The 16,900-nt window shown below is 41.9% G+C and overlaps 1 protein-coding gene across 10 annotated transcripts in view; it reads right to left on the bottom strand.

The window, feature by feature from the left end:
* Positions 1 to 16,900, bottom strand: part of LOC119656644 (zinc metalloproteinase-disintegrin-like jararhagin) — a 973,582-nt gene that overhangs the window by 936,029 nt on the left and 20,653 nt on the right. For 9 of the 10 annotated variants that reach the window (XR_005250066.1, XM_038063100.1, XM_038063098.1 and 6 more), the window contains exon 2: positions 15,889 to 16,508. Coding sequence is in view for 9 of the 10 variants with exons in the window: in XM_038063100.1 (XP_037919028.1) it covers positions 15,889 to 16,000 (112 nt within the window). In the remaining variant the exon portion in view is untranslated. The remainder of the gene's footprint in view (positions 1 to 15,888; positions 16,509 to 16,900) is intronic. The other variant, XM_038063093.1, reaches the window with a different exon arrangement.

Below are 16,900 nucleotides of genomic sequence, written 5' to 3'. Positions count from 1 at the left end.
GTTTGGTGTATTTTTTGTGCCTAAATCACCTATCCTCTTAAAAGTCACTTTTCTCAGCCATATTTTATGCTATCGGTATAGTGGTCCAAATTCCTTCAAACTGGGTTACAGTATAGCCTGAGAAAGTGAATCCCAAGCAGGCTTTAAGAATAGTTTTCCGGAGTATAATTTTCTTCATTGTGCTGACCTTTTTAAATTTTTTTGTTCCTGGTTATGTTGACTACTGACAGTTTTCTTTAGACTTCGACTTCCCAAGATCATTGGGGGATAACTTTGTCCAGATTTGGTGTTTAGGGATAATGCCCTTTAGCGACTAGGAAACAAATCCTACTAATGGTGGTGAGAACGGGGATCGTAGTTTGTGTGCGCGATAACATTCCCGATTTTTCGCATTGGAATCAGTGGTGCCGTCTGTGGACGGGTTGCGGGTTCTAAAAGACTCTTCATCAATACATGGTGCTTGACACGGTTGACAGTATCTTTCAATGTGCGTAATTCCGATACTCTCCCTGCGCGTGGATTGTCGCTAAGTTGAACATCGAGAAATTCATCGAATCTCTTGGAAAAAGGCGAAGAAGCGCTGGAGGGCACTTCGGGAGATGGTAGCGTTACTTTTAGCGAGCGGGGCTTCTAAGCCCTGGAAGACACCTTTTTTTCCGATCTGCAGAGAGAATGTCATGTTATGACATTTGACACGCACCACAATGACAAGGTACGGATCAGCTAAAAGAAGACTCTGCAGAGTGATTAACTGAGGCAAAGCTCGCTGCTGAAAACAAGCTAGTTGTTAGGTTAGGCACACTAAAAAATTCATTCCACGTGACGGACCACTTTTCGCGGATATTGAGGGATTATTTGAGAGGCCGTTTCCAGCACTATGAGACCCTGAAGAGCCAGAGGAGAAATAGCACAAGGACCCATCTTTGAGAAAGAAACTTGAGAAATTGATGCGATGGGTAAGCGATCGATGATGGCTTATGATTTTAGTATTGCGCTAAAAAAAAAACAAAGAGTCAAAACCAACGGCTAAGTGCCTTGGATTGACAATAGACTTGACTTTTTCGAGTAAATCAATCAATCGGATAAAGCTTAAATTTACTCGAAAAAGCAGCGGACAAAGCCACAGTTAGTGTGTCGGTCTTAAATCAGCTTAACAATCCTTTTGACGCCCAGATTTCGGCTGATAGCCTTGGCAAGGAGGTGTGTCGCAACTGCCTTGCGTAATTAGAGAGATGAGGAGCTTGGGGTTGGGACTACCTACCGCGTTATCTCAGAATTGGTAGTGATGGTGTTCGCGGGAGTGCCTCTCTTACCCTTTTTGTCAGGGAACGTAAAACTATTGATGAATAAATCTAAAGGTAGAAACTCATGATTGATTATTTCTTTACCTAGCTTCTAAGCTGGTATGGAGATTGGAAAGGAACCACAGTGTCTTTGTTCTACAATCGGCTGGTCGACAGCACGTTGTTGTGAAGAAGCTGGACCGGATGGTAAGAAGTTCTTTAAACTAATAATTCCTTCCCTCCTCTGCCCCCTTTGAAGAAAGGAACTGATGTCAACAAAGGCGCTGCAGGGTTCAGTTAACCGCAAGATTTAACGGTATGACTACACGTTTTTACCCTGCACACCCTGCACCCGAGTTTTACGCACTTCACTCGATCCAGAAGCAACCACTTTTCATCAACGGGAACAGACTTCTCAGCTGTAACTATCCCGACAATATTATTGCAACCAATGGAGCAACGAGGATACAACCACAAGTCACACAAGATCAGGAATGGCTGGTGCATCAAGCCGATCAAGCCTAGATAACACACCAATTGATTCAGTAACCTATTATGGTTAAAGAGCTTGACCTGAAATCTTTATAAGGCCAGATAAACAGATATGTCACCAAAAGAGTAATATTCAAGAACACAATCACGGCGAGAGGTAATTCCATTTGTACATGGTTCGTGGTATATATGGATTGATATTCTATATATATTTTACAGATTTATTATACCGTAAAAAAGGGTCATTTAAAGTTACTACAACTTTGTTAATAATTATAGAACTTGCACCAAATTTTGTAGTATGGCGGCGCGACCTAACACATCGTTCAATAAGTCCCGGGACTAACTATGAAAACAACATTTTATCGGCAAAATTCTTTAATATTCATCAACATAATCTCCTTCAAGTGTAATACAATCATTCCAACGCTTCTCTAAATTTTCAATGTCATGTTTGTAGAACGATTTATCTTTTGACTCAAAATGAGCCTCAGTAGCAGCGATCACCTCCTCATTTGAGCCAAATCTTTTTCCCTGGAGCATCTTTTTGAGATCCGCAAAGAGCCAGTAGTCGCTGGGAAGCAGTTGGAAGCCTAATTCATTGAATTTGGTCATCGTTTCGATTGACTTGTGGCACGGTGCGTTGTCTTGATGAAAGACGACTTTCTTCTTCTTCATGTGTGGGCGTTTTTTCGCTATTTCGGCTTTCAAAGGATCCAATAACACCATGTGGTAGTCGCTATTGATGGATTTTCCTTTTTCGAGGTAGTCAATGAAAATTATACCATTCGCATCCCAAAATACGGACGCCATCACTTTGCCGGCCGACTGTTGTGTTTTTGGACACTTCGGGCGGCTTTCACCGGTCGTACGCCATTCAACTGACTGCCGACTTGACTCCGGAGTGAAATGGTGAATCCATGTTTCGTCCACTGTCACATATCGACACAAAAAATACTGTTTATTGCGAGTAAACAGTGCCAAACAGCTCTCCGAATCTTTGATACGTTGTTGCTTTTGTTCCATTGTGAGCAAATGCGGCACCCATTTGGAAAAACCTTTTTCATAGTCAATTTTTGGTGCAAAATAGTAAATGTACTACCAGTTGATATGTTCACCATCTTAGCTATCTCGCGCACTTTCATTTTGCGGTCACCCATCACGATTTTCAATACTTGCTTGGCGTTTTCGGGGGTTACTGCTTCATTTGGCCGACCCGAACGTTTCGCAACATTTGTATCAGCACGACCGTGTTTCAAGTCAGCATACCACCGACAAATGGTTGTTTTGGACAGAGTAGAGTCCGGATAACGTTTTTCAAGCCATTGCTGAGCTTGAACAGTGTTTTTCCCATTAGAAAACAATATTTTATCAACAAACGAAACTCGTTTTGGTCCATTTTTCCAGGATTGCAAAGGTAGCGTCACTATAACCACTATAGCTTTCTTGGTTGTGTTTCGAATTACATCAAATTTTGACACATCTTATCTGAAGGTTGGTACTTCTGAACCTTGGTATATACATGGCATTATTAGCGCCATCTCTACGCTAGTCCCGGGACTTATTGAACGATGTATTACTTTCTGGAGTGACTTGAGGTAAATTTCTAAAATATAATAAAGTAAATATAGATATCGGGCTGAAAGGGACAAAAATCATCACGATTTCTTTCAAACATATCGGCTGAGGATGGTCACGTAATTTCCTAGTCCCTCCCATTCCCCAAGGAATCCCTTTGTTAAACCAGGAGAGGAATTGTTTTCGTTCATAGTTCTAAGTTTATTTTCATGGAATCTGATAGGTCCATTTCTAGTTCGAAAAAAAAGATATGAGAAATTCCAGCGACAAGGGTACTACATCAACTAACGCCATTCACCTTCATTAATGATGTTTAAAGGGATTGGTCGTTTCTTGTTCCGAATCTGTGCCAATGCGATAAAAGTAAAAAGTCATTAACATGTATTGCAAATAATTGTGGCAGCACGAAGTTTACGGGCGAATGACCACATTTTTTCTACCTGGGTAGGTTCTAACAACAAAGTAGACCTGTCAGCACCGCTAAATTGGTTGTGCTTTCTTTAGATGATTTCATTATAAAGCTGGTCGTTGTCGCTGATGACGTAGGCTCTTGGCATGCCACTCGGGCTTGCAGTTACCAATATTTTATTGGGTCGACTTGGACCATCTTAAACAGAAACAACCCCAATAAAAAAAGTAATGTATGCATACTTTGCGTTCCACTAACAAAGTAAAAACCTTCATTAAACGTAGGTTTCTGCCAAAAGATTCAATTTTTCCGCGACTCATATACTGTGAATAAAATTTGAGCTCATGTAAATAATAAGAGGTTCATATGTAGTTAAATAAGAGAAGGTTTCGCATCCAAACTGGAGGACCAACTCACAAGGTCAATGTAATGTCGGAAGCGGACTGTATCTATCTAAGAAGGAAAGATTTTTTGTATAATAGAGGATAATATATTCATTGCCAATAAGATTTTTAGACAAGGCCTTGGTTTCCCTACGTATTCGAGTAGGGAACCCTCATCATCGATTTGAATTGGCGAGGCATAAGGAAGCAAAAATATCTATAAATTCATTATTTTATTTACAATCTCTAGATACGCCTGGTGATATTTCCAGCGTACATTTGTACATATGAATGGTATCTAAGTTACCTGGGGGTTCCGATACGAAGACGCACACTATCTGATATCAGCAACTAGAAGAAACGATTCAAAGCTTTTAAGTAGTTCTTCTAATTAAAGTCGCTTCCCAGTAATTTAAAATCTATAAATGAAAAAATTTAGAAAAGCCACAATCGAAAGCAATCAACCGGTTACAAACCTCTAAATTAACATGAATGCAGATATTCGACCGGGAATTTTTCCATTACAATGATGGGGCTATTTCGGTCTCCAATCAGGCACGGTAAATTGCAGCGTGCACAGTAAATTCCCTCTAATTGCTGACATTAAGTTACCCTAACAAAATCTGCTAATTCGATATTTCCCTCAGTAAAAGCGATTGCAACGAATTATAATTGAATAATTTCGGCATTAATTGGAAACGAGATGTGTTGGGGGGTGAACTATGCGCAAAGTAGCGATAGTAGTTAAACTGCATTCAAATGAAATTATACATATTACACTCGAAAAAGTGGTTTTCTCTAATTGTTATCGTCAGTTGCCCATGTGAGTTTTCATTACACTATGCATGTGGGAAATAGGGGGGTTGTCGGAAAGGGAGGCTTTGAATTAGTAGGCTTGTAAAGCAATACATTTTTGATTGAGCCAAATCTGTGATTGCTGCAGTTCTATGGAAACATGCCAACTGTGGTCGTGGCTGGAAACGTATGCGCTTTATTTATCTAAATAATATGAAATGTTTGTCCTTATGTGGGGGTAGATACGCTTGAGATCCCTTAAGGGTAGAAACCCTTTCAGAACTTTGGGAAAATCGAATTTCTCACCGGTTTAAATTATATCTAATTATCAAGAAGACTATGCGTTAGAGATTCAACTCCAGCTGCGTTGCTTGAATTTGTATGGTGGAAGAAAAGCATTGCACATGTTCGACATTCTCCAATCACTGCACAGTTAGTATCTTGAATTGCAGCATTTGTTCTGTTGGTGGTATTAAATTGATTCTTAGCTTTCATTTGACTAACAGCATTTTGCTATAGCAATTTTCTACTAAGTCTGCTGATGAAGGGGGGGGGGGGGAGGGAGGGTAGAAGGGGAAGGCGCGATTCTTCCTGGGCCCAGGCTTATTTTGGAGGGACCGGAATATGTTAGAAATTTAAACGAAATAAAGGAATAACAAAGTTGGGGCATATTATCCACCCCGGAATTTCTGCATCATTTTCATCCTGTGCATGCCTTTCCCCTTATGACTGTTGGATTTTGCCATTTCAATCTCTAAAAAATTTACATTTATCTTTCCATTCTATATAACAAGAATGTAATGTAAAGAATGATATATGAGCTCAGAACCTTTCTTAGTCTCTGAGGCTGTAAAACCACCCAGAGTAGTACATATTCTTCTTTGTAATGCCTAGGATGAGTATCTTTTATTCAGGATTTAGTAAGTAAAGCCAATTTCACTACTAAGCTGCAGTATCGGGTACTGGTCCTTTATGGGCAAATGCGACGATAGTCCAGTTTTCTTTCACTCCTTTGAGCAGGTGGGGGGTGTAATGGAGGAATCTGCTATTATCACGATATAGTCGAAGAGCATCTGGGCAAGCAAATTCCCAGCTATCTGAGAAAATTAGGTTAGAGAGATGCACGTGACATATCAAAAGTGTGGCAATTTTCAGCCAATCCAGAAGGCAGTGTGCTCATTGTCACTGGATATTTTGATAAGATTTTTACTCCTATTTGTGGACCTACTTGTTTTTCATAAAAAGCAAATTGAAGTATGCTATCAACCGTCCCCGTAGTTCAGCTCCACCATCCAGAAGCAGAGGTACACTCTACAAAGTAGACGAACCCAAGCAAGGGCATTCGAAAGAAATCCACATCCAGGCCCTCCCTCTGTCCCGACATGGACACGTGAATTGGACTGATGTACATTTCGATCAAGGGCTCACATTTTAAAGTGCACTCTCACAAGGACTAAAACGCGAAGGTAAATGGAGCGTTTTTCTAATAAATCCAACTCCGATGAAGCTAATTCTCTGGCAATAGCATCACATTGTTATTTCAATTCATCTAGAATTAAGTTGATGGTAACATTGGATTAAGGGATGAGGGTATTATATATCATTTGCCCCATCTGTTTGCCAAAGTGATATTAGTCCTCTTTTTATCCAATCGCTTGAATGGACTGAGCGTCGATTTACTTTTTCTAAAGTTGACGAAAGAATGACACTTATTTCACGAAAAGTATTAGACTTGCGGTTTACGTCCAGGGCAGGGGCAGCCCATCAGACGCTGCTTCACCTCTGCCCTGGCAGCACCGTGACCGAAGTGGTTCCAAAGTGCCATTTGCCATCGGAAGCGGAATTTGGTACTGACTAGATATCAGCAATAAGATACAGTTTCTTCTTAGAGTAGTTCGTCTTCTTCATACGCTGCGACAACAAAAGCAAGTGAATCTAAGACTGAAAACAGCCTTCAGTCTAGCGTGTTGGAGAAATCCAGGATCAATTGACTTTAGTTCGGAACTGCGACAAACTTAAGAGACTGAACGCGACCTGACATTAAGATACTAAGAAAGCGCAATCCTCCTTTTCGTGTTAATTTTGCACGATCGTTGATCGACGTTCGCGCAGAAAAACTTCAAAATAGGTTTACTCTTCTGCATCTACCGTTTGGATATTCTCAAACTTAATATTTCGTCAGTGCACTAACATCGCCGTCTCCGCATGTGTGAAGAACACAAGCGAAATAAGAAGTCGGGCGGAGGAATCACATATGTATCCATTGGTCAGTCGAAATTGTCGCAGCAACAACATACACCAAATTTCAGATCAAAACGTTCCAATTATTGGCCATTCCTTCCACTCATTCGTGTGCACTCCACCTTCTTACTCGTCTGAAACTCCCATGCAGATCAATTTCTCACAAATCTGACCTCTCTCCCAAGAAAAGAGTGCGCTTATTAGACTTTCCTCTCAGTCTCACACGACGCAGAAGAACAGCACCAAACAAAATCGTAGGTCGTCCTGAAGCCAGAAACAAAATCGAACCACCCCCCGTTAAATGTTTATCTAGATAATTCATGCAAATCAAAATTTTAACTCAGTACAGGAAACGGGAGTGAGCATGATTTCAGCCTTATAAAGAGGACACTGCGAAAGTTTAATTGGATTTTTAAACTCAACACGATTCACATCTATAGTATCCTCTAGACAACTGCCCGGTTCAGCAGATCCGCTGTCAATTGGTCAGCCGGTCCCGGTCCTGTTAATTTCGTTCTCCGCCCATGGCTTTGCACTTTAAAGTCCATGCCGTCTCAGTGTCAAGAGCAAGATATACTGCTGTATTGAATTTTGCAGCAAGTCATTCAGCTCAGCCACGATCAATCGCGTATCTGCGCCCAATAATGTGGAATATATGCAAATTTATGAAGGGCAGCGGACGGTGCTCCATTGGAAACTTGTGAAAAAATAGAATTTGGACGGTTGCTCCATTGGAAACGTCTGCAAATACTATATTTGGAATTGGAATATGAAATTTAAGGGGAAGGGACCAGTTGTTGGATTGTTTTAAAAAAATAAGAAAAGGACGGAATGTGTATTGTGAAACAAAGGGGGATAATTGCTCAAATTAAAGGGGTAGCAAAATATTAGTATAAAGGGACTATTACAACGAACTATTTGGTCAAATTATCCCCGGGAAAAAGCGAATGGAATACCGTTCCTGTGGCTAAGCAACGAATACCACACTGGTTGTTCCTTTTCAACGCTGTCGTGCGGTTATTACTTCCAAAGAAAATTCAACAAATTATTGAAGTTTTAAATCTCATACTTATTAATTTTTGTCTCTTATTTTTTAAAAGGTTTTGGTGAAAAATTCGTTTTTAAATTAGTGAGCAAGTTTTTTTCTCGGCCCAAAATGTTGACGAAAAAGCGGCAAGAATGAAAGTGCTTACTTTATGACAACTGCTTTCAAAAATGAAATTACGCACCTTATTGTAAACAAGTCGGGAAACCGGAAGCTAGACGCTTCAGGTATGAAAGGTTTTGTGTATTTCTTTTATAAAGAGATTTGAGTGCGCATTTGCCCCATTAGCATGTAGCACGTAAAATATGCATATACTACGTGAAAATAGCCACTTTCAAGTGATATTGACATTCATAGTCTTGAATTTGCAGAAGAGCGACAGTTTTCACCTAGTATAGCTTTGTTAGTAATAGTGCGATTTTCACCAAATTTGGCAGGATCATCTATACTATAGCCTACATTGCTGCAAACTTTTATGATTCTAGGGTGAACTTAAGGGGGGTTTTCCTGTCAATTACTACAAATTATAGTAACATACTATTATTAACTTTATTTGAACAGGTATCGGTATGGAGGGTATTTCGGAGCCTAGGCACCATATAGTGGCAGCCTCCTGATTTTTTTCAGATTTTTCGGTTGGGTAGTTTCTGAGAATGGGTTCGTTAAAGAAATGACCACTTTCAACCCCCTGCACTCCCCACCTTTTCAACAAATGTCAAAACTAAGACCGGCTTCGAAAAGTACTACCTTTAATTTGATACCCCACATGACTATATTTGATGAAAAAAAATTACACCCCCTAAATTCGTCGTAAAAGGATGTAACTCACTATATGCGTGAGCGTTCATAGTTCCCACCTTTCTACCAAATTTGGTGGAAAGGTGGGAAACCGTCTCCGAGAAAAATGCGTGTGATGGACAGACAGACAGACAGTAAACCATCACTGAAAGGCAAGCGCTCCCCACCGATTACCTGTCCAAAATTACTACAAAACATAGTGGACACTCTCTTCCCAGAGGATGTGAACTACACAAATCTGCCTAAAGTTCATGTAAACCCCGACGAAATTCCTGAAATGGTAGAAGAGGAAATTTTTGATGCAGCAAGGGGTTGGGGTGCTACGCTCCAAACTAGGGATCCATGGACAAAAAAACGAGGGAGTAAGTTGCTCCTCATTTAGTCCGGTCCACCATCATGCGGATGGGGACTTAGGATCCCGCAGATCCTAAACAACAACCTAGCAGCAAGGAAGTTCGCTGAAAATAAGACCCCAGGGCCAGATGGAATCCCGAATATCGTCCTGAAAGTGGCAGCCAGGTCAGCACCAGGTATGTTTGCCAAAGTTTTTACGGCATGCCTTAGAGAAGGATAATTCCACAAGAAATGGAAGCTGCAAAAGTTGATACTTATTCCGAAGCCAGGTAAACCATTGGGAGACCCCTCCTCATATCGACCGATATATTTGGTCAATACCATTGGTAAACTATTTGAACGAGTATTATACAACAGGCTGCTCGCTGTTGCCTAAAAGGAAGGAGGCCTATCCGATAAGAAATTCGGGTTTCGTAAGGGGAGATCAACCATCGATGCAATCAACATGGTGACTGGCCTGGCACGCGCTGCAATACAAGATGACAAATGCTGCGCAGTGGTGACACTCGATGTAAAAAATGCATTCAACACTGCAAAGTGGACGAAAATCGTAGAGGCTCTAACCAAACTACAGGCTCCAAAGTACATTGTACGCATCGTTGTTGCATTTCTCCTTGGAAGAAGATTATATTGCGACTCGGACGATGGAGAGAAATTATTCCCAATGACGTGCGGCGTACCACAGGGGTCTGTCTTAGGTCCCTTACTGTGGTTAATTATGTACAATGGAGTGCTGACGTTACGCCTTCCTAACGGCCTGACAACTATTGGCTTTGCGGACGATATCGGGGTAACAATAGTGGCAAAACGCTTAGACGAGATCGAAATCTATCTATGCAAATGAAGCGATATGGGAGATCAATTCCTGTTTGAAAAAGTCCGGTCTATCATATAAAACGGAACTAGTGCTAATCAGCAAAAGAAGGAAAGACACGACCGTGAAAATTAAAGTTGGTGAAAAAACAATTTACTCCCAAGAATCGCTTAAATATTTGGGAGTAATGATTGACAAAAGACTCAATTTTAAAAAACACATTGAGTGCGCTGGAACTAAAGCATCTTTCATCGCTGTAACGATCTCGAGGATACTACCGAACATTGGTGGACCAAGACAAAGTCGACGTCGTCTTATTGCAAGGGTAGTTAGTTCCGTGCTGCTCTACGCAGCTCCAGTTTAGACAATCCTTCTGGAAAACAAATCAAACTGCGGAAAACTAGGAACGGCGTATCGACTAAGTGCACTCCGGGTATGCAGTGCTTATCGAACGACATCAGGAGAAGCAGCATATGTACTGTCAGGGACAATCCCCATAGACATCTTGGCGGATGAAGGTCGGCGTCTCTACGACAAAATGTACGCAATCGGGGAGTCTATTGTACTTCGACGGCAACTAGCACGGCGAGAACCCATCGCAAACTGGCAAAAGAGATGGAACGAGGCACAAGCTGGCCGTTGGACCTACCGTATCATTCTACACATTCGAAGATGGATGGAAAAGAATCACGGGGAACTGAGCTACGAGCTAATACAGTTTTTATGTGGACATGGAGGTTATCGGGCTTATCTTTATCGATTTGGACACGACGAGTCACCATCGTGCCCAAGATGTAGTAACGTGGCATGTTGTATTTGAGTGCCCAAGGTTTACAGCACACCGAACTAGGCTGGAAGCGATCGCAGACAGGCGCTTAACACCTGGAAATATAGCGGAGTTTATGTTGGAATCAACGGAGGCTTGGAATCAAGTGGTAATTGAGCTGAAAATGATTCATGGACAGCTAAGGCATGAAGAACTGCGAAGAAAGCAAGAAAGGGAGCGAACAAAAATGCGCCGCAGTTAAGAACTGATCCTGCTTATAGCAATCCCGTGGGGAGAGTGGAAGAAGAAGGAGGTGGTTTTAGTGAGTAGAAGTCTCACATAACCAGCAGTAGGTTTTGAATCTTTCCACCTTCCAACGATGAAAAAAAAAGACAGTAAACCGATTTTAATAAGGTTTTGTGTTTACACAAAACCTTAATAAACAAGTCAGGAAACCGGAAGCTTGACGCTTCAGGTATAAAAGGTTTTGTGTTTCCTTATGTGAGGAGCATAACGTAGTTCTCCATTGGCTTATAGCATTGACCCGAGATATTTAAATCGCTCAGTACTGGACAGGTTACCACCATTGCCAGAACTCAGCGATTTAAATATCTGGAGGGGCAGATTACCGCCATTGAAAGAACTGAGCGATTTAAATATCTCGAGTCAATGCTACCAGCCAATGGAGAACTGCGTAATGAAATGTTTCAAGCATTAACGCCACCTGGATGAAGTGACATTCCCCAACTGGTGTTCTTTGTGATCGACGTATTAGCGAATGTCCCAAATCTAAAATTTACTGCAATGTCGTCCGTCTGTCACTCTCTATAGTTCTGAGTGTTGGCCGACTATAAAGGACAATGAACGGCGTCTTGCGGTAATGGGGACGAAGATGTTGCATTGCACTGGTGGCGGGACACGTTTTGATTACGTCTGAAATGAGAATATCCGCGATCGATATGGGTTTGCATCGATCGTGGGAAAACTGCAAGAGAGGCGTTTTCGATGGTGTGGTCATGTAATTCACGCTAACGAGAATTCAACAACCAGTATTGGTCAGAACATCGAAGTCAATGGTAAGCAACCAAACAACCGGCCAAAACAATGGTCGCATGATACACTGCATGGGGATTTGAAGGTCTCGCGATTACATTACATTGATCAGGCATTTGATAAAATAAAATGACGAAACCGATCACGACGAGCCGACCCCGCTTGTGAACTGAAGGCTGAAGAAAAAGAAGAAGATGTGAGGAGCGATGGGCCTGACAGTTCCGTGTCACATAGTTAAAAATCATTTGATGGAAAGCCCTGTAATGAAATAGTCAACCTCATACGCTTCACACTCTGAGTTTAATATTATTAGCACATGCCAACAATTTAACCAACATCAGATATAAACAACTCGGAATACCGGAAGCTCGTGCTTCGGGTATAAAGGTTTTGTGTTCATCTTATCTAAGAAATTTCAACGGACATTTTTCTACCCCTATACAGCTACAAAACTACGAGACAGTTTTACCCTCTATAACTTTGTTAATAATAGTAGGATTTTCTTCAAACTTCACCAAATTGTGCATTATGTTCTTCATTATATGCGTGCCAAATTTTGTACTTCTGGGATGAACATAAGGGGGGTGCCGGGTAAATTTCTAAAATATGGAAATATGCTATTATTAACTTTATTTGTGCAGATATCGGAACCGAATATATTTTGAGGCCTAGCTTTCATAGAGATGCACTACTGAGATTTTTTTCAGATTTTTCGGTTGGATAGGTTCTGAGAACGAGACCTGTTACACTTTTTGGGGGTCATATTTTGAGCCCTCACTCCCCTATATTTCACCCAATATCAAATATTGAACCAGTTTCGAAAAGTACTAATTGAGACCTTTCATTTGATACCCCACATGGCCACATTTTATGAAAAAAAATGTTGCACCCTCCTTTTACATGTAAGCACCGACACATTCCAACCACCTCTGAATGTGGCGGCAATTCCGCCAGTCACCAGAGACGAGCTGTTGGATATCTGCGGTAGAATAGGAGACAACAAAGCGCCGGGCCTGGACGGAGTACCGAATAAGGCCCTTAAGCTTGCCGTGAAATCCAGACCGGACATGTTCGCTGAGTTGTTCGAAGCGTGCATGTCCGAGGGGATATTTCCAGTGGCATGGAAGCGGCAGAAGTTGCCTAAACCAGGTAAACCTCCAGGCGAACCATTGTCATATCGACCCATATGTCTCCTGGACACGGTGGGAAAAATGCTAGAACGGGTAATCTACAATAGATTACTCCCGGTTGTTGAAAGCCAAGGCGGCCTTTCGGATCAGCAGTGTGGTTTCCGTAAAGCCAGATCAACCATTGATGCCATCAAATTGGTTACTGGCTTGGCCGAAGATGCAATTCACGGAAGGCGTAGTACCGGCAAATATTGCGTGGTAGTAGCCCTGGATGTGAAAAATGCATTCAATTCGGCCAATTGGAATCTACTACGGAAATCTTTAGCGAAGGTTGGTATTCCCGCCTATCTCGCTGCTATCGTCGATAGTTATTTAACTGAAAGGAGGCTCTGGTATGACACCGATGACGGACCCTAGGAGTACGTTGTTTCCGCGGGTGTCTCGCAGGGCTCCGTATTGGGTCCACTACTGTGGAACATCATGTACAACAATGTATTTAATCTTCCCCTTCCGGGGGAGGCCACAGTGGTGGGTTACGCTGACGACATAGCGCTGGTTGTTGTCGCAAAGCATTTCGAAGATGCTGAGTTATACTCAAGTGAGGCAATCGGTGCTGTTAAAAGTTGGCTAAAGAGCTCTGGTCTGACACTTGCGGAGGAAAAAACGGAAGCGGTCCTCATCACTAAGCGCCGGAAGAGAGATTACGCCTGTATTAGAATCGGGAATCATATTTGTCACTTCCAAGCCGACCATCAAATACTTGGGGGTGGTGATAGACAGGAAGCTTAGCTATAAGCAACATGTGCGGTATGTTTGCGACAAATCATCCACTGCAAGTATGGCCCTGGCAAGGATGATGCCGAACATTGGAGGGCCACGGCATACCTCTAGGTTGCTTATAGCCAGGGTGGTGACCTCGATCATGCTCTATGCAACCCCAGTTTGGAAGGAGGCGTTGTGGATGTCAGGGAACGCTACCAAACTGAGTTCAGTCTACAGGAGGACAGCCCTGAGGGTATGCTCTGCCTTCAGGACTGTCTCAGATGATGCAGCATTCGTCATCTCTGGAATGATGCCGATTGACACCTTGGCAGATGAGATGGGGAACATATACAATGCAAAGCCAACCTCTTCCTCATCGCGGACGAGGAAGACTGAAAGGGAGAGATCCATAAATAGATGGCAAGAGAGGTGGGAACGCTCGGGAAAGGGCCGGTGGACGCACAGGCTCATTCCTGCCATCAAGGAGTGGTTGGAGAGACGACACGGTGAGATTAATTATAATCTCACCCAGTTTCTCACGGGGCACGGAGGATATCTCCAATACCTTCACAGGTTTAAATTGGAGACCTCACCCGATTGTCCAAATTGCGATGGAGTCCCAGAGGACCCAGAGCATGTATTCTTCCACTGTCCGAGATTTGTGGAAGAAAGGAAGAATCTAGAGCAGACTCTAGGGGAGGTGCTGGTACCAGAAAATCTGGTGCCGAAAATGCTAGCACATCAAGAGAATTGGGATGCGGTAAACTCCATGATCGTATCTATCCAAAATAAAATGCGAAAAGCAGAGGAGAGGAGAAAAAAGCGGTCACGTGCGCCGCGTATAGAAGAAAGGTGACAAAGCTAGAGTGAGCTGACTCCGCCCCGTGATGTGATACCTTCTGGTGGTTCCGTGGGGCAGGGAGGGAGTCGGGTGTGGTTTTAGTGGGTAAAAATCCCACACGCTGATGTGTCCAGACCAGTGTCTTTTTGAAGATTTCCACCTCCTCAACAAAAAAAAAAAAAAGACGGACAGACGGACAGACAGACACGGAAGCGGTAAATTCGCGCGAAATTGCTAAGTTTGAACTGCTATAACTTGGGCCTTAATTGATTTCCAGATTTCCACGAAATTTAGCACGTATATACGAAATATTGTCCTCTATGCTGGTACAAAATTCAGAAGTCCTAGGATGAACTTAAGGGGGGTTTTTCAGTAAATTTCTAAAAAGTAGTAATATTCTATTAGTAAATTTATTTGAGCAGATATCGGAATGGGACATATTTCGAGGCCTAGATTTCATGTAGGCGCACCACCCTGATTTTTTTCGGATTTTTAGGTTGGGTAGTTTCCGAAAATAAGTCCTGTCTCACTTCAAGTGCGTACATTTTGACTCCTTACTCACGCACTTTGCAATTTATGCCAAAACTAATATCAGTTTCGAAAAGTATAAATCGAAACCTTTCGTTTGATATCCTACACAACTATACCCGGCGAAAAAAATGTTTGAATCCCCCTTTGCATGTTTGGGGTGCCCCCCTTTAGACTCCACCTAAATTTATGCCACTCGCTGTATGCGTGGGATTTCATAGCTCCCATCTGTCCACCGAATTTCGCTCGGATCGGTTTAGCCGTTTTGGAGAAAAATGCGTGTGACAGACAGACAGACAGACAGACATTGAGTCGATTTTAATAAGGTTTTGTTTTACACAAAACCTTAATAAAAAAGCTACAAAGTCATATATAATCATGTAATTAAATCTTGAAAGGGGTCCATTTATACCAGACAGTTTACATCAACTAGTTTTGGGGGTGGGGAATGAATTGAAAAAATTAAAGTCTCGTTTTGGTTACTATCACTGTTAATGGGGGATTAACACCCCCAGCTTTTAAGGCAAATTAATTTTAATCATTTTGACTATCCAGGAATGAATTGGATCCTTAACATAGAAAAGATAAGATACAATTTAATCTATTAGGAACTTACCGGATACCGCTGCGACTAGAGGAAGAAGGTGTGTGGCCCAAATGAGAGCCTTCAAATGATCACCGAACCTCATGACTGCTAGAGCGTTTTGCGTACGAGGCAACGAAGACATAAATCGCTATTATGCCTCGAGCCCATTCGAAAATCGATTAGACGACATAGAAAAATTATATATCTTTTTCCGTTGTTTTTAACACACAATTTCACATTTATTTACTTATATTTAACTATTATTAGATTATTTCCTTTAAAAACACTAAGCCGTGCTACTGGTTCGTATGCTGAGTTCGTTCGGGAAGTTCTCCAACGAGGCTGGGGCCTTTAGTGTCCCAATTACTGAGAAATAATAATGATAATAACAGTTACCTTACATTACGTTGAAAGGGTGGGCTCTCATAAAAATAATGGAACGGATGTTGTCCCTATTGTCAACAAAGGAGCAAGACACAATTGCCACTATTAACACTCACACCAGCTCACTGCCACTGTTTAATTATTTGCCGTGTGAACACAACCAGTTGAAAGACTTCCTCGTCACCAATCCGCTTTTGTTCCGTTGCGTTACCGTTTTATCTTCTCCTATACATTCGAACCTTTATTATCATCTCATTGCGGCTTCCCTGAAACGAAACCAAAAACAAAGGAAAAAGTTCATTAAAAATGCTTGTTCCAAAAAGTTTGCACCGAGTAAAAGGGGGAGGGTGAACAGGATTTGGATGGGGATGTGTGTGTGTCTCCTCCTGTGAATCCTTAGCCACAATTAACGACTCCGCACAACATTTATTATACAGGAAGGCTTACTTCCTGTTCAACAGAAATTAAGTGAGAACGTTACGAGATCAAGGCTTAGTTTTTAATCTGATGTGCCTTTCACTTACACTGATGGAGATAGCGGAAACCACCTTTCGTCATCCTGCCTTTTGTTAAGCTGGCGCTGGTGAGTATTGATCAAAGCTATGCTTCCTTAGAAAGAATTCTAAGGACACAATATTCTAAGGAAAACTGCAGCAGT

Source organism: Hermetia illucens, chromosome 5, assembly GCF_905115235.1.
Source record: "Hermetia illucens chromosome 5, iHerIll2.2.curated.20191125, whole genome shotgun sequence".
Lineage (NCBI taxonomy): Eukaryota > Metazoa > Arthropoda > Insecta > Diptera > Stratiomyidae > Hermetia > Hermetia illucens.
The sequence above is the reverse complement of the archived record's forward strand: the minus strand, read 5'-3'. Positions and strand labels throughout refer to the sequence as shown.